This window comes from Microcaecilia unicolor, chromosome 9, assembly GCF_901765095.1.
Source record: "Microcaecilia unicolor chromosome 9, aMicUni1.1, whole genome shotgun sequence".
Classification (NCBI taxonomy): Eukaryota; Metazoa; Chordata; class Amphibia; order Gymnophiona; family Siphonopidae; genus Microcaecilia; species Microcaecilia unicolor.
In genome coordinates this window covers 91381224-91404804 of record NC_044039.1, presented here as the reverse complement: position 1 = coordinate 91404804, position 23581 = coordinate 91381224, and the positions used below count along the sequence as shown (strand labels likewise).

The 23581-nt window shown below is 42.2% G+C and overlaps 1 protein-coding gene across 1 annotated transcript in view; it reads left to right on the top strand.

Moving 5' to 3' along the window:
• Positions 1–23581, top strand: part of C2CD5 (C2 calcium dependent domain containing 5) — a 419591-nt gene that overhangs the window by 330719 nt on the left and 65291 nt on the right. The window contains exons 21-22 of the mRNA XM_030214402.1: positions 687–776; positions 19570–19657. Coding sequence (XP_030070262.1) covers positions 687–776; positions 19570–19657 — 178 coding nt within the window. The remainder of the gene's footprint in view (positions 1–686; positions 777–19569; positions 19658–23581) is intronic.

Here is a 23581-nt window from a genome sequence, read left to right as displayed (position 1 = left end):
ATTTTTAATCCACAATAGGACATTGCCTCCTATCCCGATTGTAAGCTCTTTGAGCAGGGACTGTCTCTCTGTGTTAAATTGTACAGCGCTGCGTAACCCTAGTAGCGCTCTAGAAATGTTTAGTAGTAGTAGTAGTAGTATCCCATGACTTTCTAATTTCTTTAGGAGTCTTTCGTGTGTGTGTGTGTGTGTGTGTGTGTTTTCTGAATGCTACATATTGTCTGATGTTTATAAAGTTCAGGATTCATGCTTGTTGAACTTTTTTAGTTCTATGGGGGAAAAAAGTCTTTTGACTTGTCCACTGCTTTGTTATTCAAATACTGGCTGGCCAAGCTGCTTCACAGGGTTCTAAAGCTGTGATATCACAACTCATTAGATTTTCAGTCTCCACCTGCTGTTCATATGGCACAAACCCAAGTGTCTGGACTGGTCTGGAGTGACTCGAGGAAAGAAAATTTAACCTTGTAGACAGCTTACTAAACTATGAAAAGATACAGATAAGGCCCAGAAATTTCATTTGTCTGTCAAGATCAAAAAAGCTTTTACCCTTTCCTGTTAGCAGCAACCTTTGGCGAATATATATCTGTTGAATATCAAACTGGTTTGAAATGTATTTAGTAATAATACAATTTCCAACTGTTTTGAAATGTATTTATTAATAACACAATTTACTTTATATTTAACAGAGCCTGTATTTTAAATTGAGATTCATGATTCCGTGCTGTCTCTGCCATGTCAACTTTACAGTAGCTCTGCCAGAGGATGAGCTGATACAGGTAAAAGATTTCTCCACACTGTCTTGAAGGATCCTAGCAATTAACTTTTTGTTTTGTTTATTCTTATCTCTGGTAACAAAAGAAAGTGAGTCACACTTGTTTGTTTTATGACCTGCCTCGCATTATCTTCAGAGAACATTTTCAAAGTTCTTGTGATATGTGGACCACAAAAGGTAAGTCATTTAAGACCTAGGCTTTTCTGTTCAGGTCATTTCAAAGGCTTTACCTATGAGCTGAAGCCTTGAACAGAAACATCAGAATCATAGCATGCCCTATTCAAGTTCCAAGCTATGGGGTCTGTGGTCTGCGGTAGGACTAGCTAATGCAGTGAGGCCACTTTCAGTGTGGCAGTAAAATGGCTGCATTTTCTATTTCCCCCATTAATGGCCACACACTAATTTCTCTGTTAGCTCATGTCCATTAGCATGTGAGCTTTACCGCCATCTAGCATAAATCATGAATGCTGGTACTTGATTATATGCTCTAGACTTCAGAACCGCACCCTGAAGCAGTGAGTGGCCTCATGAAACATGGCCCATGTTGGCACGTGGATCTTTTTTTAAGCTCAGTAATGCTTATCTTGTAGAATAATATAAATTGGCTAATTAAAAAATATTAAACACATTCAACAATTAAGATGGCTTTATGACTGATTATGATGTAAATGAGTCATGAGGTTTATATTCTCATGTGAAACGAGTTGCTTCCGAGGTGTGTAAAAAGAAATTTTCAAGCACTGAATATTTTGTTGTTAGAGTCATGAAATGGATAGCTTTGGGATATGTTTGATCTTATGTTCTTCATGCCCCCGCTATTGACAAGGTAAAATTGTTTGACCTATTTAGTTTGATTTACAGAGACACTCCTGGAGGACTGCCTAGCCTCTCATTCTTAGGCCAATCACCCAAGGTTCTTAATCTGGATTTGAAGAACTACTTAGAGCCTCCTTATAAATCAGCTCCAGTTTTGTCATTGTAAAGCTGATCTGTTTGAAGTTGGACCAAATGATCTCGTAATCCTGTGCAAAACAGCTTCATGAAGGTCATCATTTCACTTATATTCCCACATTCTGGAGATTACAACATGAATTTGGTTTCATTTAATTTATCAATTCCTTTTTCTTAGGTTAGGTGGACCTTAAAATGGTAGTTCAAACATTAATGATTGCAATTCCCTGTGCATTGATCTTCTAAGAAAACTATTAATACACTACCAAGTAATCTTGAATATAGCAGCCAGATTAATTCATGAGAAATTCAGAAGAGACAGAACCACTCCTTTACTCAGAGAACAACACTGATTATATGTGCAAGTCCTTATACTTTTTATATTACTGTCTTTAACCTTTAGGGTGATAAGAGACATAGATCCTCAGTATCTTAGAGACCACCTAGATATGTCCCCTAAGAGACTACACCTGATGAAAGCAAATACGAGAGCTTTCTCTTGAATAGCAGTTAATTGTAGCTTTGCCTGTCAAAGCCTCTAGAAGGCAATTATCTGCCTGTAGAAAATAAAATAACATCGTTATTCTCAAACTTAAGGTTGGCATCTGTCTTCCCATGCTGTTTTCTGTTTAATTTGATAGAGTGTGAGACTTTGTTTTGATTATATCCATTTCTGGGCCTCAGCTTAGACTTATTTGTTGTTTTGATGGCTGTATCTTTCTGGGGGTAATTTTATAAGGTGTTTTTGCATAGAAAATTGCATTATTCATGCAGAAAAAGGTGCTTATAAAATTGTACTTGTGAACACATTCATAAGAGTGATTGCTACCAACATATAAGGGAAATTTTGTAAAACGTTTTCTGTGTGTAAAGCTATGCAGAAAGGGGCTTTTATAAATTTGTATAACCATATAAAATGTGGGCCTACTGTTATTCAGCTTATATGTAGGTGTTCCCAGGGGCCTGTTGTGAGTGGAGTGGAAGCGTTCTAATGTATGCACACCTTTTAAACCATGTATTCACATATTTTAAACCATCATACAAAAATGACAATTCAAGGGAGTAAAAATGGCTCACCAAACAAATATCTGTGAACCCCCTACATATAATCAAAGGTAAAAATATATAAATAAAATATGAAGGGAAAATATGCCAAAACACCAACAATAGCCACTGTTTTCACCACTTATCTTCCTCTGTCTTTCTTATCTTCAGGCAAAATGATGCCAGAATACCAACAGTTGCACCCTTTTGCCACAAAGGGGTGAATTTTGTATATGTGCCAAAAAAAGTGCTATTCTGTAAGCCACACTTAAAGTTTGGTGTGGTTTATAGAATAGCATTTATGCCCGTGAATCTCGCCTAACTCTTGGTGCGGCCATTTGTACCAACTGCAACATGCGTACATTTCAATTAAATCTAATTAGTGCCAATAATTGCTTGTTAAGCAAATTATTCTCACTAATTAGCTAGTTATTTAATTAAATTGCGTGCACAAATTAGGTGCGTGTCCAAATTTGCTTGTGCAGGTTTTGGCAACTGTTATAGAATTAGGGGGAAAATGGCTTCATCGGGGTATTAAAGTGCTAATTTCAAAAGCTCTATTCACAATATGGACATTAGTATGCTGACACATCCATGTCCATATTGCATCTACATCAAAATTGCCATTTTAGGCGTGGCGTAGGCAATACTGCGGTATGGACATGCAGGAGCGACTATGTGCAAGCCTAGGTCAGTATGTACACTTGCTATAAAAGATATCCCCACACCGGTTCTACTTGTCTTTTTGGACTGCTAGTGTTGTGGCTAACTGGAGGAGATCTGAGAGCAACCTGTACATCTGATTGGCATCTCTGTCCACCCTAGTCTGTAAATTCCCAACCCCTGCTGGCTTACATTGTGTTTGAGCCCCCTCTGGAATTGCACAACCCTTTCCCTGCAAGTCCTCCTGTGCACGCCTCTCCCCTCCTAACCATCCTCTTCCACTGTCTACCTCTATCTGAGCCCGCTCTGCGTAGCACGTGTGCTGTTCTGACTGATAGATTCCTCAGCCCCACCTGTCCTTTGTGTTCTGTGATTCTGTGTCACTGTCTGAGTGCTGATGGTGTATGTGGCATTGAGTGGTGGCAGAGGGATGATAGTAGTGCTGGTGAGTGAGTATCTTGGTGGCTGGGATAATTTGGATGTTGATAGTGAAAATAATCTGGTGTTGGGTTGGTATTATTCTTGTGTTGGAGGTGGGACATTTAGGGTGATGATGATGGGCTAATTGGGGTGCTCATGGTGCCACTGATGCTAGAATATTAGTGTTTCTGTTGTTGGTCGAAAGTGGGAAAACTTTCTTCCACTCACTGTAAAATATCACCCAATGTGGTACATCCTACATCCACCCACTACTGAAGGTGGGTACTCCTCAGTCTGATTCAAACTGGGGATTATCTACCAGTGTCAGAAATGGGGAAACTCATGGAGACAGTTTCCAAGATCTGTGCTATGAAATACAGAAACAGAAAATGGTGGCTTATCTGGGTTTAAAAAAGATTTGGATAAGTTATTGGAGGAAAAGTCCATAGTCTGCTATTGAGATAGATATGGGGGACGCCACTGCTTGCCCTGGGATTGGTAGCATGGAATGTTGCTACTGTTTGGGTTTCTGCCAGGTACTTGTGACCTGGATTGGCCACTGTTGGAAGCAGGATATTGGGCAAGATGGACCATTGATTTGACCCAGTATGACTGTTCTTATGCCACCAAGTTCATGCCCTTGCAGAGGTCAAATTAACTTCTGTAATCCCCTGGTCCATGCAGACTTACCTGACACATGCAACATAGCAGTGGCGTAGCCAGAAGGCAATTTTTGGGTGGGCACTAGAGAAACACCTGCCACCTGTTATGCCCTGGCCACGCCCCTACTCCTACCACACACCTACCCCACTCCCAATAACTTCAATGGGAGTAGCAGTGCTGGCCTCAGTGGCTGCAGGCCACATTGAGAGCTAGGGGAAATATAAGAGGGTGCACTCTTCATCCTCCACTGAGCCACGGTCCACCAACACACATATGCTTCCCCCAAATATGCCCTAAATATTACAGTGAGGCCCTAAAATATCAATACATCTATCAAGAAAATTGAAGAAGCCAAAGTACTATAGAATACTACATAGAAAATTGATGCTAACAGAATACTTTGGTCGCACACACAGAACACAAATGCCAAATACAGAATAAGTGACCACAAACTATAAACAAATTAAATCAAAATGCCAAGAGGCCAGACCTTGCATTTAGCACAGCACAGGGAAATACAAAGAGATGCATTTTCTCCTATACTGTGCAAAATATGATAGCACATGCAAGAGACAGTGTTAGGGGAGGTACAACTAGGGCAACTGCGTTTGGCCCCCTAGCCAGAGAGAACCCCAGGTCAGCTTTAAGCTGAAGAAGGTGCAGCCTGTTAGTAAACTTTGGGGTCCCCTCCTAAATATCTGCCTTGGTCCCCAGCCATATCTAACACCAGCTCTGGCAAGATGTACATTTCAAATCTGACATATTCTAGTAACAAAATAGAAAAATAAAATTCTTTTTTTTTCCTTTTGTTGTCTGCTCATTTTATTTTTCCAGGTCATGTTGGTCCCAGGCTCTGGTTTCTACATCCTTCTGTCTTCTCTTAACTCACTCACCAAGGTCTCATGTCCATTTGATATTTCTACTCTCCCTCCATGTCCACTATCCATCTTCTTCCATCTCTGTACCTCTATCTTCCTCCATGTTTAGTATCTCCCTTTCTCTGTGTCCCTATATTTCTCTGTTTAGCTTCTCCCCTCTCTTCGTCCCCAGTGCCAATATATCTTTACCCTCTCTGACCCTACCCCATCCAGCTTCTCTTCCTCTCACTCCTTCCCCTTTCCAGCATCTGGTTTGGTTGCTTGATTCCCTGCCCACCCACCCTGCCCTCCCTTCCTCACTCATGCTGTAGGTTTAGTATTTGTTCCCTTTTCCTTCATCTCCTTGGTCTGGTATCTCTGTTTCCCTTCCCTCCCTCCTTGTGCTGTACCAGCAGTTCTCTCCCTTCCCTCCAGTTCTCCTCCCCCTCTTCCTCCCATGTCCAGTAGCTCTCTCCTTTCCATCCAGATCCCCTCTTCCTCCCATATCCAGCAGCTCTTTCTCTCCAGCCCCTCCTCCTCCTCCCACATCCAGCAGCTCTCTCCCACCCAGATCCCCTCCTCCTCTTCCTCCAGCAGCCCTCTCCCTTCCATCCAGTCCCCTCCTCCTCTTCATGCCATGTCTAGCAGCTCTCTCCCTTCCCTCCAGTCCCTTCTTCCTCTCTTGTCCAGCAGCTCTCCAGCCCCTTCCTCCTCTCCCTCCGATGTCCAGCAGCTCTCTCCCTTCCATCCAGTCCCCTCCTCTTCCTCCCATGTCCAGCAGCTCTCTCCCTTCCATCCAGTCCCCTCTTCTTCCTCCCATGTCCAGCAGCTCTCCAGCCCCTTCCTCCTCTCCCTCCCATGTCCATCAGCTCTCTCCCTTCCATCCAGATCCCCTCCTCCTTTTCCTCCCACCTCCAGCAACTCTCTCCCTTCCATTCAGATCCCCTCCTCCTCTTCCTCCCACATCCAGTAGCTCTCTCCCTTCCCTCCAATCCCCTTCCACAAATCCGGCAAAACTAACCCTTCCCTCCACCCACCCCTCCGTCCTCCCCCAAAAGTCCAGTACTTACTTTAGTTCTGCCCTCCTGATCCTGCCCCAACCCAGCATTCCTCGCTCGCTGTCGCTGCCTTTCTCCCGTGGCTCCAGGTACGGCTGTCTGGGAGGCAGTGTTCAGCGTTGCCTGCCTGCCCTGAAATTCTTCTTCTCCCCAGGCTCCGCTGTCTCGGTCCCTGCATTCTTTTTTTCGCCCATTGCGCAGCGCTGCCATTCACACAGGCAGCTCCGCTCCCCTTTGCTGCGTCCATCCAACCCTCTCTGATGCACTTCCTGTTTATTTATTTATTATTGCATTTGTATCCCACAGTTTCCCACCTCTTCGCAGGCTCAATGTGTTAAGGGTTTTTCTAAATAGGAAAAGATTATTGAAAGTTTTAAAAATGCCCGGGAGCTCATTCCAGAATTTTATACCCATAAAAACAAATGAGGACTGGAAAACTGACTTAAATCTGACAAAGTTTGAGGCCAGGAGATATAAAAGTAGTATTCCTTAGTTTTATAGTGTTACCCCATCAAGGAAGAGTAAATCACGACAGCATATATTCAGGAGTAAGACCGTATAAAATTTTCAAGATAAAATGGCAGTCAATTTTTCAGTACCGAGAGTGGAGACTGCATGGCGCAGGAGTGTAGGAGGATCGCTCCTGCACCAGCTGATCTGGCGCAACAACCGGCTCTCGTGAGCCGCTGCAAACCTGCTCCAGCACACCACAGGGAATAAATAAGGTGATGTCATTTGCGTAGATGAAATTTTTCACCGCATGATTATCTAAGATTTTTCCTAAAAATGGCATTACTACATTAAAGACAAATAGGTGACAGGGGAGATCCCTGAAGGACGCCACACACTGAATCCCGAGAAGGGGAAAATTCATTCCTCATTTTTACCTGGTAAGATCTTAAAGTTAGAAATCCCTAAACCAGTCCAGGACCGGACGTACTGCCCCTATTTCATCCAATAACCATAACACCAACTCGTGTTCTATCACATCAAATGCTACCAACAGATGAAACTGGATGAGCAGCAGCACCTGAAGTCCCTTGCCAAACTAGTATTTTACTTCTGCTGTTATGAGGGGATGGGATGGATGGATGCCAGAATTCTTCTAACCCAGGGTTGGCAGACTTCACCTCCATGGATTCTAGGGGTACTTTTTGATTCCAGATTTTCTGTACGACAGCAAGTTAATATGTTGATACAAAGATCTTTTGTACTTATGTGAAATCTCCATCGTTATTCGCTGTCACATATACAAGCAGGAAACTAGGTTGTGAGCCCTTGGACCACTGTCAAGGAGCGGCAGTGGCAGGCAAAACCACCCCACGCTAGAGACAGGGCAGATCTCTGACAAACAGTTAGGCTTCACCTGCACCTGGCCACTTTTCACCAAGAGTTGAGCTCCAGGCTTCAGGTGGCCGGCAGGGCTTACTGGACAGGGCAGGACTGGATAACAGTTAGGCAGCACAGGGAAAGGATAGGCCAAAGGACAGGACTGCAAGCTGAAAACAGCCACTAAAACAGGGAGAAAAACACTGACTAACAAGACACAAAACTAAAAGCTGCAGAGCAGCCAGTAAGATACAAACAGACAAGGACTAACCCAGAACTACAACTCAGAGACAAGACAAGCAAACAAACAAACAACAATCTAATCTAACTATCCACAGACTAGCAGGAACAGAAAAGAATCTAGACAGGAATAAACTGGAAACAGCAGAAGTGCACCAGCACCCCAACATACCAGGGCCTTAGACGATGCAAAAGCCAAGCAGAAATGTTTCAAGATGGCTAATAAGCCCAGAATCAGTTGAGGCTCAGCTGCTGCAATCACCAGGCAGCTACAGGTGCTGTGCAGGCTCAAACAACACAAGCAAACCTGGCAGCCTGGAAGATCCGGACCGGACTGAGCTGAAATCTGGAATGGGTGATGGTCCATAGCAGCCACCCATTCTGGCCAAGAGAGGGCGAGGAAAGCACAGACAATAACATTCACAAATACTTTGAACAGGAACATTTTCATTTGCTTGTACAATCTTTATTACAAAATATTTTGGATTACTGCAATATTATATACTTAGGCTGCTCTGATTAATTAAAAAAAAAAACCTTCAAACTCTCAAGAGCACAGCTTTGCACCTGCCCTATACATTTAAAAAACCTGATAATTTAACTCCAGCATACTTGCTCATTGGCTTCCCATTTCTTCAACAAAAGTTTTTTTGTTTGGTGTATAAGGTTTTATTTGGTCTTATTCCTCAGTATTTTGTAAATCACTTCTTATTTTCAACCTTAATTAGATCATTGAGAAATGTAAGCTTGTTTGCCTTCCCACCCTTAAAGGGCAAAAAAAGGATTAAACAGTTGGAAAACATATTCTTTTTTCAGACAGCAAGATTAGATACAGACATTATTTGCTAGGAACTATAGGCATTTTAGGAATCTGATCAAAACATACTTATTTAGAAAATTCCTATTAGAGAAATAGATTTAAATGATGATGCAAGAGATTCTTTTACCTTTTACTGTAGTTATCTATATTATCATTGTATTTTCCTTTGTAGTGTCTGTTTACTTATAATGGCTATTGTATTTCTTTTTTTTTTTTTTTTTTGCTGTGATCCGCATAGAACTGTAAGGTAAACGGCGGAATATAAGATGTTATTTTATGTTTGCCTTCTCCCAGTAACTCTGTTCAGATGCCTCCTCTAAGATCCAGATGATGTTCGACTTCTGCCTTCAGCTCTGACAAACAGTCCCCTTACTGCAAACCTGTATAAAAATAAGCATGGCACAAAGGTCTAAGCCATGAGCCAAAGAGAACTGTACATGCTTAGTTTAGCATGTATGTGCTATTTACATTCTCTTCTGTGCCTGCGTCATGATTGCTGCGGTTGGTCGGGTCTTGCCGCATCTCAGTAAGTAGAACCAACATTTCAGGCATAGTGCTACTTAGTTCACTGGGATTAGCAGATTAGCACATATAAAACTAATTCCCCCCATTATTCAGCCTGGGAAGGAAGGTTTGTTTGTTTTTTTTTAATTCAGATACTCAGGATCAGTATCCAGACTAGCACCCAGAAAAGTAAACTTGGTTAGTGGACTGAAAATGGCCACTAACCAGTAAATACCAATTCTGCCAAAGTTCTGCCTCCCAACCACCTTAGCACTACCCAGATGGTGTTGAAGTGGTCTGTATTTTCGGCAGCATTATCTTATTTATTTATGCATTTATATCTCACATTTTCCAATATACATTGTTTCAATGTGGCTTACAATATATATTAGATTAGTTACATTGATTAGATTTGTTACATTAAGTGTAATAAATTTATTGTTCTGGGTGTAGGAGGGTTGATTGAGTTCTTTGCATGTGCCTAATGACACGAGTGGGGTGTTTCTTGAGAGTTACAGTGAGGTGGGTTAGTTCCATTGGTGACTAGTGACTTGTCTGTAATAAGAAGGATTGATTGCGGGATAGTACTGAGACATGATTTGATAAGGACTTTCAGACATATTAATGATTTGAAGTTTCTGTTCGGGTCTTTGTAGAAAAAAGTTTTTGAAGAAAAACACTTTGAGATGTTTACGAAAGATCAGGTAGTTGTTCATGCTTAAGGCTTCTGGGAGCTCATTCCAAATTTTTTGTGCTTAGGTATGTGAAGCATGTTGTGTAGACTGATGAGTATCTTAGACCCTTGGGAAGTGGAGTTGTGAGATAGTGTCTCGACTCTATGTTGATGTTATACAGCGGTAGGGTTATTAGGTCTGTCATGTATCTGGGTGTAAGACCAAAAATGATTCTGTAAGTTAGTATGCAGAGCTTGAAGGCTTTTCTTGCCTTTACAGGAAGCCATTGTAAAGTTTAGTAGTGGGGCAGGTTTTTTTGTTTCAGGGTTTTCTATGGATTAGTTGTGGTGCCACATGTTTTGCACCACGTGTTTTCTACCATTTGTAGTTTTCTCAGGACCTGATCTTTGAATTCAGCATAGACTCCGTTGCAGTAGTCTAGGTGTGTTAAGGTCCGTGATTGTACTAGCATGCTGAAGATTTTTCTTGGGAAGTATCCTCTGATACACCTTAGTTTCCACATTGTGTGGAACATTTTTGTTGCGACATTCGTTGTCTGTGTTTCAAAGGTTAGGTTTCAGTCTAATGTGATCCCTAGGACTTTCAGGTTATCTGCTGTTGGGTGGGTGAACCCATCTAGAGTGATGCTGGGGAAAATGTCCTTGCAGTAGGCTGATGTGAGAATTAGAAATTGTGTTTCTCTCTGTTTAGTTTAAATGTGGTTTCCCAAGATTCTAGGATGTTCACCTATTGGGTTATTGAGGCGGTGATTTTTGTTGTGTCCTTTTCAAATGATAAGTGTATTGATATGTCGTCTGCATAGATGGATGAGTTGAAACCATTTCTTGCTAGTGTGGTGGTTAGTAGGAGCATCATTATGTTGAAAAGTATGGATGATATTAGTGATCCTTGTGGGACTCCACATGCTACTGTCCATGGGGGGAGGGGGGGAGAGTGTTGCCCATCTTGAATTGGTATGACCTGGATAATGCTTCTGAAAACCTGAGTATGGACCCAGTGAGTGGGACTTATCCGGGTAGGATCTGTTTCTACCTAGATAGGTCCCTCTGAATATTGACCCCTTACAGTGTTATGGGTAAATGTGATGCTAATAATGTTCACATGATCTGGAGGCTATTTTATCTTTCCTATATATCCTAAACTATATGCAAAATAAGAGGAGGTGTAGCATGAACATTAAATTTTACTGTAGCAGACACTAAAACTTATTTAGTGTGAGTTTTAATGTGTAGACCCCTATGTTGTGATCTGAGAAGAATGGTTATGTAGTTGAAATAACAAGGAGGGAAGATAGTTATGGAACCAAATTTTTGAATGGACTTCAGTGGAATGACTGTGAGACACGAATTGCAATAGTTATAAGAAAGAAGGTGATGAAACAATATAAGGAGTTTTTAGTAAATTCTTATTCTTGTAATAACTTAAAAGCAAGATGTATTTCTGTATTCTAACATCCAGTCTCTAGTCCTCAAGCTGAATGTTGAAAGGATAGTATTTTGACTGTCTTGGTAACCCTGATGACGTACCTCAGGTTTATGGCTGCCTAGGGTGAAGTCTCCCAGAAAGACATTTAGGTGCTGGAAGAGAAGACAGAGAGATGAAGTTAGAAGGAGAAATGAAGGAAATGGAATGCTAGAACGTGGCAATTTAATGGAGCAGAAACGAAAAAATGATACAAAGGAAGGGGCACTATGAATTATTTTGGAAAGGAAAAATGGCATTTCTCATATATACTAGTGTGAACTGCAGACCTTCATTACAAGTGGAAGAGTTGGATAGATATCTGGCATAAGACATACATTTGATTACAGTGAAAGTGAAGGTGTTGCCAGTGAGATATAGATTGACATATACTATCTGTGGCATCAGAAACAAAAAGATCCTACTGTGGACTGCCTTCAGACAGCTATTTTAAGTCAAATGCTATGCAGATGGCCCATTTAAAGTCATCTACATCTCGAGTTGGCCAGGATGATGATTTAGTTTTTTGTTGTTTTTTAAAATATTTTATTGCAAGATTCTTTTTATTTCTAAACAAATAGAACAAAATAATACATATCATTCTCACTGGTAGGGTTATGCATTTAGCAAGGCACACAGCATTGCAAAGTCTTCCCATGAACTATTACAACCAAGAGCACCAGAAGGGAACTAATTAAGTATATGGCAGAAAAAAAAAGAAAAGAAAAATCTCTGGCTCCTCAACCCACCCTCCCACATCTCATCAAGGAAAGCAACAGGCTTTACTTTGTCTTTTCATAATGTATGAAATGGGACCATTCTTTGTAAACTCTGCTCTCCAGCTCATATTCTGTGTAATGGTTTTAAATAATTTCTGCATTTTTGTACTGGTAGGAATCTGACAGCCTACTCTGTTTTTATTAATTACTCTTGCAGGGATCCTCAAATGAAGATAAACAAAACCACTTGTAAATAGGGGAGCTAAAAAAAACCATGATTTTTTTTGCATATCATAAACAATAGGAATGTTGAAAATGGAGTCATTTGGTTCACATCTTTGTATCTGTATAGTGTGCATGTTACCAATTTCTAAGTTGCATGGTTTTCTTTTAACAGCTTAAGGGAACATTTTATAAGCAACTTGAAAAGTAGCTTTAAAAGCCTGGTTATTTAATGAAGCTTTTCATTTGATTACCTAATTATTAAAGATGCTTGCAGTTGGTTCATCGCCTGTTCCTTACCCCCCCCCCCTGTTTTTTGTCCTGCCCTCCATCCTAATTACTCCCTTCTCCCCTCTACCCACTTTATTGGTTTCCCTTAGACTTTAGTTTAGTCTCTTTGTCTGCTTGGTTTCTTTCCTATTGCATTATTGTAGTTCCTTTCTTCTTTTTAAGTTTATGTTTTTAAATTTGTAAACCACCCATATCTTCCAGTCAGCTCCGGTATAGAAAGTTTAATAAACGTAAACTTGTTGAAGTGTTGTACACTGTCAAGTTCGAACTTATTCTTCTAGGACAAGCCGGCTTATAATTTTCACAAATGGGTGATACCAGTCCACGTCGCCCGGTCCGGCGTTTACCATAGGTAAATGAGAGCTTTGTGGCAGGTTCGGTCTTGAAACTCCCATCGGGAGGTATTGTCTGACACTGAAGAGGAGCGCTCATGGGATTCAGAGGAGGATCCCAGGTACTTTTCCTTGGATGAGGCTTATGGGATTCCCTCTGAGCCCTCCCCTCCACCTGAAAGAAAGTCTCCTCTGGAGAGCCTTTCATTTCTATCTTTTCTAAAGGCAATGGCTGATTGTTTTGCCTTGGTATTGCAGCCTGCTCACTTAATTACCACAGACTGCTCGAAGTATGAAACACTACAGATTCTTTTGAATTCGTATTGGGTAAATGAAACTCTTTATTAGTACTTCAAATGGAGAGTGTATAAATCATTATTGCTTCAGTCTATACAATAATTAAGAAACATACACGCTGATTAAGTCAAATTAGGAGCTATACACACTAATTAAACCATCTAACTAAAAGCTATAAAACAAGTACATATATATATATATATATATATATATATATATATATATATATATATATACATACACACACACACACACACACACATACATCACTGGTCAGTGGTCAGGAATTTCAGGCTCTTATCATCAGCTGGGGAAGCCAGGGGAATGGATCCAATGATCTCTGCTTCTGCACAGCATGTCTGCTTGCAGATTATCGTTTATTTATTTACTATACCGTTTCTAATTGCATTGACAAAACAGAACGGTTTACATCCTATAAATAACATATTATATTTAAAAAATATATATAAGAAATCCATTAATTTGATAGAAAAGCACAGCAAACTAAAAGCTCTCGCTGCAGCATGACCTCCTTTATAGAGAGTTCAGAGCAGAGGAAAATTACCAGAATAAACAGGAAGATGCAGTCACATGCTCTCGCTTTCAGACAACAAAAAACGCTGGCCAGGTGGTTTTCCTCCTGAACCTCAAGCACATCCTGCATTCCCCCCCCCCCCCATCCCCACCCCATCACAGGCTGGCTTCAAGAACATTCCAGCCTGTTGTTTTTGTATTTACAAGAAAAGTTACTTTTGGTCAAAGGCAAGACTTCAGAGTTCATTATCGGACAAAATCAGGATTGAAAAGCAATAGCAATCCTTTAAGGTAACACTTAATCATGTTTAAACAGAATTACTTCTAATACAGACCCCGAGTGCACTAGTCGTTCAAGACAGGGTTGAAAAACAATCTTTAAAATTCACTTCATTACACTGATGCCATTCCATTTCCTTTGGAAGTGGTGGATGAGCCCAGGGCCAAAATGCTCGAGGGTCTGGACTACACATCTCCTCCTAAGGACTGTGACTGCATCTCTTCATGAGGTACTCAAGGAAGTCCTCGTCAGAAACTGGGAGTCCCCTCTGTGGGTCCCTGTCATGCCCAAGAAGATTTACACCCAGTATAGGCTCCACAGTGTGCCTGGTTTTGATAGGCCTCAGTTGCCTCACAATTCCATGGTGGTGAAATACGCTTTCAAAAGAGTCAGGAGTTCCAGGGACTATGCCTCGGCACCCCCATACACAGAAGCTAGAATCCTGGATTCTTTTGGGAGGAAGATGTACCAGGCTTCAAAGCTCATTTCCCATATGCAATCTTACCAACTCTTCACAAGCGTCTACTTGCGAAACTTGGTGTGCCAGCTGTCGGACTTGGTTGATACTCTCCCTCCGGAGCAGGCTGAGCATTTTCACCAGTTGGTCAAGCAGAAAGCGTGTTGAAAGTTTTTGGCCAGGGGCACTTGCAACACTTTTGATGTGGCATCCAGGATCTCTGCACAAAGTATAGCAATGCGCAGACTCTCATGGCTGCGTGTTTCTGACTTGGAACATTCTGTTCAGCAGAGATTGGTGGATGCCCCTTGCCACGGGATAACCTTTTTGGAGAGAAGATTGGTCACTGACCAAATCAAAAAAACACACTGATGCTATCTCTTCTTTCTCCCACCTGGCGCCTTCTGCATCAGCCTCCTCAGCTAGGAGGACTTTTGGCAAGGTATGGAGGGGTTCTTATTACTATCCTAGGCATAGGTACAACTTTTCAGCTCGCCAGCCTACTCAGGCTCAACCCCAGCGCACTTATTCATGTCAGCAGTATGCAGCTAAGGTCCCTGCTGCTCCCCAGGCAAAGCAAGGGATGAGCTTTTGACTGGTTCCAGCTGAGCATAGTCGCAGTAAAAGTGTCCGTCCTGGATGACTTGCCGGTCAGGGGGAAGCTAAAATGTTTTCACCAAAGATGTTTTCTTATAACCTCTGACCGATGAGTTCTTCAGATACACCCTCAATTGGCACCTCAAACCTCCAAATTGCCCACCGAGAGCTCATTCATTCAGCTCTCAGCATAGGCAGATACTTGCAGAGGAACTTTTCACCCATGCAGTCGAACCCATTTCACCAGGGGAAGAAGGGCAAGGATTCTATTCCAAGTACTTCCTTGTGCAGAAGAAAACAGGAGGGATGTATCCCATCTTAGACCTAAGGGCCTTGATCAAATTCCTAGTCCGAGAAAAGTTAAGGATGGTTTCCCTGGACACCCTTCTCCCAGTGATTCAGGAAAATGATTGACCATGCTCTCTCTACTTAAAGGATGTACATTCTTACATCTCGATACTTCCAGCCCACTGGAAGTATCTTCGATTTCGGCTGGGAACACATTACTTTCAGCACTGAGTGTTGCCTTTTGGCCTTGCGTCAGCTCCCAGGGTCTTCACCAAATGTCCAAAACGGTAGCAGAATTCAAACACGCGTGGGACAAACATAAAGGAATCCTGTTCAGAAGGAATGGATCCTAAGGAGCTTAGCCGAGATTGGGTGGCAGAGCCGGTGGCGGGAGGCGGGGATAGTGCTGGGCAGACTTATACGGTCTGTGCCAGAGCCGGTGGTGGGAGGAGGGGCTGGTGGTTGGGAGGCGGGGATAGTGCTGGGCAGACTTATACGGTCTGTGCCAGAGCCGGTGGTGGGAGGAGGGGCTGGTGGTTGGGAGGCGGGGATAGTGCTGGGCAGACTTACATGGTCTGTGCCCTGAAAAGGACAGGTACAAATCAAGGTAAGGTATACACAAAAAGTAGCACATATGAGTTTATCTTGTTGGGCAGACTGGATGGACCATGCAGGTCTTTTTCTGCCATCATCTACTATGTTACTATGTTACTATCTGTTCCCATATCTTGATGATTGGCTGGTGAAGAGCACCTCGGAGGAGGGTGCTCAGGAGTCCATGTAGATGACTGTTTGGGTGCTCAAGCTACTAGGGTTCATTTTAAACTACCCCAAGTCCCATCTCCACCCTGTCCAGCGATTGGAGTTCATAGGAGCCCTGCTCGACACACAGGAGGTTCACGCCTACCTCCCGGAGATGAGAGTGGAAATCTTGTCTCGCTTGCATCCAAGGTTCGTGCCATTCAGCAGGTCTCAACCTGGCAGATGTTGAGATTATTGGGCGACATGGCTTCCACAGTGTATGTTACACCCATGACACTTGTTCACATGAGATCAGCTCAATGGATCCTAGCCTCTCAATGGTATCAAGTCATAGTCTAGAAGATGTCATCCAAGTGTCCCAAGAGCTTGTACACTCTCTTCAGTGGTGAACCATTTGAACCAATTTGACTCTGGGACTTCCATTTCAAATTCCCCAGCCACAAAAAGTGCTGACGATGAATGCATCTCTTCTGGGGTGTGGAACTCATGTAGATGGGCTTCACACTCAAAAGAGTTTGGTCCTCCCAGGAAACAAGTCTTCAGATCAATCTCCTGGAGCTTCAGGCGGTCTGGAATGCTCTAAAGGCTTTCAGAGCTTGGCTATCTCACCAAATTGTTTTGATCCAAACAGACAATCAGGTTGTAATATATTACACCAACAAGCAGGGGGGCACCAGATCACGCCCTCTTTGTCAGGAGGCTGTCCATATGTGGCTTTGTCTCGCTAACATGGCATGTTTCTGCAAGCCATTTATTTTGTGGGCACAAACAATAGCCTGGCCGACAGACTGAGCAGGATAATGCTCAAGTGGTCTGTCAATATGGGCATAGCCCGCAAGATCTTCCGAGCATTGGGCATCCCCTCGGTGGATCTTTTTGCCACTCAGCTCAATCACAAGGTCCCTCAGTTCTGTTCCAGGCTTCAGGTCCATGACAGACTAGTGTCAGATGCCTTCCTCCTCAGTTGGGGGAAAGGTCTTCTGTATCCTTGAATACCTCTAGTAGGAAAACTTTGTTGAAACTCAAGCAAGACCACAGAACCATAATTGTGATCACACTGTACTGGCTGCGGCAGATATGGTTCCCTCGTCTGAAATTGTCCTCAGAAGAACCATGGAGATTGGAGTGTTTTCTGACCCTCATCACTCAGAACGAGGGGTCTCTTCTACATCCAAACCTCCAGTCTCTGGCTCTCACAGCTTGGATGTTGAGAGCCTAGAATTTGCTTCCTTGGGTGTCTCGTAGGGTGTCGCCCTGGTCTTGCTGGCTTCCAGGAAAGATTCCACTAAGAGGTGTTACTCTTTTAAATGGAGGGGGTTTGCTATCTGGTGTGAGAGCAAGGCCATAGATCCCCTTACTTGCCCTATACAGACCCTGCTTGAATACCTTCATTTCTTATCAGAGTCTGGTCTCAAGACCAACTCCGTAAGGGTTCACCTTAGAGTAAATTAGTGCTTATCATCAACTTGTAAAAAGTAAGCCCATCTCTGGACAGCGTTTGGTTGTTCACTGCATGAGAGGTTTGCTTTTGTCAAAGCACCCTCTCAAACCTCCACCAGTGTCATAGGATCTCAACGTCATTCTCACCCAGCTGATGAAAGCACCTTTTAAGCAACTGAATTCCTGCCATCTGAAATACTTGACCTGGAAGGTCTTTTTCTTGGTTGCTGTTACTTCAGCTTGTAGAATCAGTGAGCTTCAGGCCTTAGTGGTGGATGCACCTTATACTAAGTTTCATTACAACAGAGTAGTCCTCCGCACGCACCCTATGTTCTTTCCAAAAGTAGTCCCAGAGTTCCATCTGGACCAGTCGATTGTCTTGCCAGTGTTCTTTCCCCGACCTCATGCCCATCCTGGCAAAAGCATCTTACACACCTTGGATTTCAAGAGAGCAATGGCCTGTTACTTGGAACGTATAAGGCCCCACAGACAGTCCGCCCAGCTTTTTGTTTTTTTGAGCCCAACAGGATGGGGGTTGCCATTGGGCAACGCACCATTTCTATTTGGCTAGCAGATTGCATTTCCTTCACTTATGCTCAGGCTGGGCTGGCCTTGGAGGGTCATGTCACAGCTCATAATATCAGAGCCATGGCCACGTCAGTAGCCCACTTGAAGTCAGCCTCCATTGAAGAAATTTGCAAGGCTGCGACATGATCTTCGGTCCGCACATTTACATCACACTACTGCCTTGAGCAGGATAACTAATGCGACAGTCGGTTCGGGCAGACAGTGTTACAGAATCTGTTCGGGGTCTAGAATCCAACTCCACCCTCCTAGGCCTGTTTTATTCTGTTCCAGGCTGATTATATATAGTTTCAGGTTAATCTGTGTTATGTATTCGCCGTTGTGAGGTCCAATTGACCAATGTTTGTTGTTTTCATTGAGCCTGGATGCTAGGGATTCCCCACTTGTGAGAATATACAAGCCTGCTTGTTCTCAGAGAAAGCGAAGATACTTACTTGTAGCAGGTATTGTCCGAGGACAGCAGGCTTTATATTCTCACAATCCCTCCCACCTCCCTTTGGAGTTGTCTCTTTTGTTAATTTTACTTTATGTTTTGCTATAGTATTATACAAACTGCGTTCTTATGGCAGGCGGGAAGGCACTCGTGCTCCACAAAGCTCTCATTTAGCTTTGGTAAATGCCGAACCAGGCAACGCAGATCGGCATTACCCACTTGTGAGAATATAAAGCCTGCTGTACTAGGAGAATACCTGCTACAGGTAAGTATCTTCGCTTTACCTTGGCGTATGCATACATAAAAGTAGACAGTAGTAAAACAGCACCTACTTTTATAATATATATGTTTAAACATTCATAGGGGTGAGAATAAAAATTGATACTTACCAGGGTATACTCGCTCAAAGTTATGCCTGCCTTAAAGCAAGTGTAACTTGGTGTGGCTGTTTTCCTAGGAGGGCTATTTTATAAAAGTTCATAGGCATGTATGTTGTACCTATTTACCTTACCTGCATAAGTGCTCTGTTATAAAATTATACATCGCATATAATATTTTTGCATTTTCTCCCTGCACTGGAAAAAATGAAATGTGAAGCACCATCTGTAGATTACAGACTGTTAAATATCTGTAATTATCTTAGTCAGCCTACTCAAACCCACCGACAAACTCCATTGGTTAACAGATTACCCACAACTAACTGTAGGTTCTTGGCCATCTGTACTGTACATCTAACCTTGAGACTGTTAAACGTAGTAAGTAAAGCACATGATTTAGGAGGCCCTCAATTTTTCTTAAGTTTCTATATGTTCTCACCAAAGAATATGTATAACTAAAGTGATTTTTTCATTACAGGTTACAGTTACTGCAGTTGCAATAACATTTGACAAACACAAGGCTTTACAGACCAATAAAACTAGTATGGAAAAAACATTTCAGAGAGGTAATAGATTTGGATGATGGGTTCTTAAAAATATGCTTCTCTTAAAGTATATTTAAGGTTCATTTATTAAGGGTTAGAGTTACCATGTGCTTCTAATGATTACCATGTGCTCATGCTCCTTTTGGCAACTCCATGTTTATCAAATTCACTTCACAGAATATAAGTTTCTTGATTCTTCATCAAAGAGTGCTTGAATCAGCTCAGTGTCTGTGACTGGATTTGTATAGGTCATATTTTACATATTATAAGACTTGTTAAGGCAGCTTTTTGAACCAGAGCTAATAAGAGTTTGCTATGAAATACAGAAACAGAGAAAATGGTGGCAGGTAAAGACCATACAGACTAGTTTGCTCAATCTTTTCCTGTCCCTCAGCTATCCTCTGTGCTTACCCCATGCCTTTTTGAATTCAGATACTGTCCTCATCTCCATCACCTATATTGGGAGTTTGTTTCATGCATCCACAACCTTTTTTGTAAAGAAATACAGTGCACTCCATTTAAGTGCACGTCGGATAAGCGCATGCTCTGTTTAACTGCATGCCGTACTTCGGTCCCGTTTTTGGCGCCATCAATTTCTATGGGGACAAACTTCGGTTTAGCGCACCACTGATGTGCAAGATTCACTTATATGCATGGTTTAAGACCGCTTCTCTGCAGGAAAGACTCCGCATAAGCGCAAGCATGGAATATGGATTCCGATTGGCATGTGACAAAGGGGCGGTAAATTTGAAATCTCGTTGTTTAATTGCCACAGGCAGAATAAGTGAAAGAAAGTTGTTAGAGTGTACACTGGAGTCGTCGTCTGGGTGAACGAATAGAAGTTCTTAAAAAATTAGAAAACAAACAAAGTCAAGCATCTATTGCTAAAGAATATGGTGTCAATCCCAGTCAAATTTCACGTATCTTGAAGCAGAAAGATCAGCTTCTGGAAGACTGGCAAAACAATACAAATCCACACAGGAAATGAAAATGGGCGGGAAAAGCTGAGAATGTAGAACATGCTCTTCTTCGGTGATTTTCTCAAGTCAGGAGCAGACAGTTTCCTGTCAGTGGTCCACTGCTTATGGAGATAGCTAATCAGCTAGCTGAAAGTCTTGGACTAACTGAATTCAAAGCCACTGTTGGATGGTTGGAAAGATGGAAGGAGAGGAACAATATAAAATTCAAGAAACAGCATGGTGAAAAACAAGACGCTGATGACTTTGGTGCTGAAAATTGTGTTGTTTCAGTTCTTCCTACCATCTTGAACGAGTTTGCACTTCGTGACATTTTCAGTGCTGACGAAAACGGTCTCTACTGGCGAGCGATTCCTGATGGAACACTTGCATTCAAACAAGCCGAAACTACAGGAAGTAAAACAGCCCCGTTGCTTCAAGAATGTTAAGCGACTTCTTGTGTCATACGAGTCTAACGCAAATTCATGGATGACTGGGGAAATTTGGAAGCAGTGGCTAAAGAAGTTAGACACTAGAATGCGGGCACAAAAGCATCAGAATTTGTTGCTTTGTGATAATTGTGCTGCACACAGGGATGATGTCAGGCTGTCTAATGTCAAGGTGGTCTTCCTGCCACTAAACACTACCTCTCTGATCCAACCTATGGATCAGGGCATAATAGCCAATTTCAAAAAACATTATCGGGCTCTTGTGCTACGTCGTCTGATGAGCGTTATGGATGACCAGACTGGCAAGGATAAACGTGCTGTTGAACTGGCTCGTAATCTATCACTGTTGGATTCCCTACATATGCAGAAAGAAGCCTGAAACCGTGTTACACAGGCAACCATTGTGACCTGCTACAAGCAGACAAGCTTTGTTAAGGATGTGGAGAAGGACCAAACAGATGCAGCTGTTGCAAACACATCAGATGAAGAGGTTATTGACATCCCAGCCGGTGTTACTGAAGAGGAGTTTCATCACTATGTAGCTGTTGATTACGATCTACAAACATCTGACGACAGCACTGATGTCGAGATATGTGCCTACATGCAGACAATGGCTGATGATGAAACAGATGATGAAATGAGCAGCGAGGCACATGCTGACGAAATTCAACAACCTCCTCCTGTCACTTTTGCAAGAGCGCTGGAGAGTCTCAACACCGTGCGGGCCAATCTGGAGGCCACTGGATGTCAGTGCTATGACAGTTTTTACTGTCTGGCAGACGTAGTCTGTGGAACTCACAGACACAATAGTGAACAAAGGACTATCACTGATTACTTCAAGTAAGCCTAACGTCAGTTAACGGAGACTGTATATGTACTGTACATATGTTTATCAGATGTCAAGCTTCTTTGGGTCACAACGGTTAAGTGCACGCTCCAGTTAGTTGCATGTATTTCTTTGGTCCCAGACCCTTGCACTTAAGTGGATTGCACTGTATTTCCTTAGATTACTTGACTCTATCCCCTTTCATCCTTGTTCTATGAGTGCATTCCAGAGCTTTGTTTCCTTTGAAAGAGACAAGTTTCCTAGGTATTTGTACTTTGGAGGTATGTCAGTTTCTCTGTTTTATGTCACATGTGTTGCCTTTCTTAGTCTCTCCCCACATGCTTTATAATGAAGGCCACTGACCATTTTAAGACACCCTTTGTACTGACTCATTCTGTTTTATATCCTTATGAAACTACAGTGTCCAAAACTATTCACAATACTCTAAACAAGGTCTCATTAGAGACTTGTACAGGAGCGCTACATATTCCTTTTTCCTGCTTGTAATTCATCTCCCTGTACACTTAGGCTTCCTCTGGCTTTTGCTGTCATCTACTTATTTGACACCTTAAGATCTTGATATGAGCATCCTCAGATCTTTGTTTTCATGCACAGAACTTTACTCCCTTTACTTTAGAGCATAAGTACATAAGAATAGCCATACTGGGTCAGACTAATGGTCCATCTAGCCCAGTATCCTGCTTCCAACAGTGGCCAATCCAGGTCACAAGTACCTGACAGAAATCCATATAGTAGCAACATTCCATGCTAGCAATGTCAGGGCAAGCAGTGGCTTTCCCATATCTGTCTCAATAGCAGACTATGGACTTTTCCTCAAGAAACTTGTCCAAACCTTTAAACTCAGATATGCTAACCGCTGTTACTAAATCATCCAGCAAAGAATTTCAAAGCTTGAGTGAAAAAATATTTCCTTCTATTTGTTTTAAAAGTGTTTCCATGTAACTTCATTGAGTGTCCCCTAGTCTTTGTACTTTTTGAAAGAGTAAAAAATCGATTCACTTCTACTTGTTCTACGCCACTCAAGATGTTGTAGACCTCAATCATATCTCCCCTCAGCCATCTCTTTTCTAAGCTGAAGAGCCCTATCCTCTTTAGACTTTCCTCATATGAAAGGAGTCCCATCCCTTTTATCATTTTGGTCACTCTTCTTTGAACCTTTTCTAATTCCACTATATCTTTTTTGAGATGCGGGGACTCAAAAAAGATATAGTGGAATTAAAAAATGTTCAAAGAAGAGTAACCAAAATGATAAAGGGGATGGAACTCCTCTCATATGAGGAAAGGCTAAAGAGGATAGGGCTCTTCAGCTTGGTAAAGAGATGACTGAGGGGAGATATGACTGAGGTCTACAAAATCCTGAGTGGCGTAGAACGAGTAGAAATGAATCAATTTTTTACTTTTTTAAAGTAGAAAGACTAGGGGACATTCAATGAAGTTAAATGGAAACACTTTTAAAAAAAGTAGAAGGAAATATTTTTTCACTCAACGAATAGTTAAGCTCTGAAATTCTTTGCTGGATGATTTAGTAACAGCGGTTAGCATATCTGAGTTTAAAGGTTTGGACAAGTTCCTAGAGGAAAAGTCTATAGTCTGTTATTGAGACAAACATAGGGAAGCCACTGCTTGCTCTGTGATTGCTACATGGAATGTTGCTACTATATGGGTTTCTGCCAGGCACTTGTGACCTGGATTG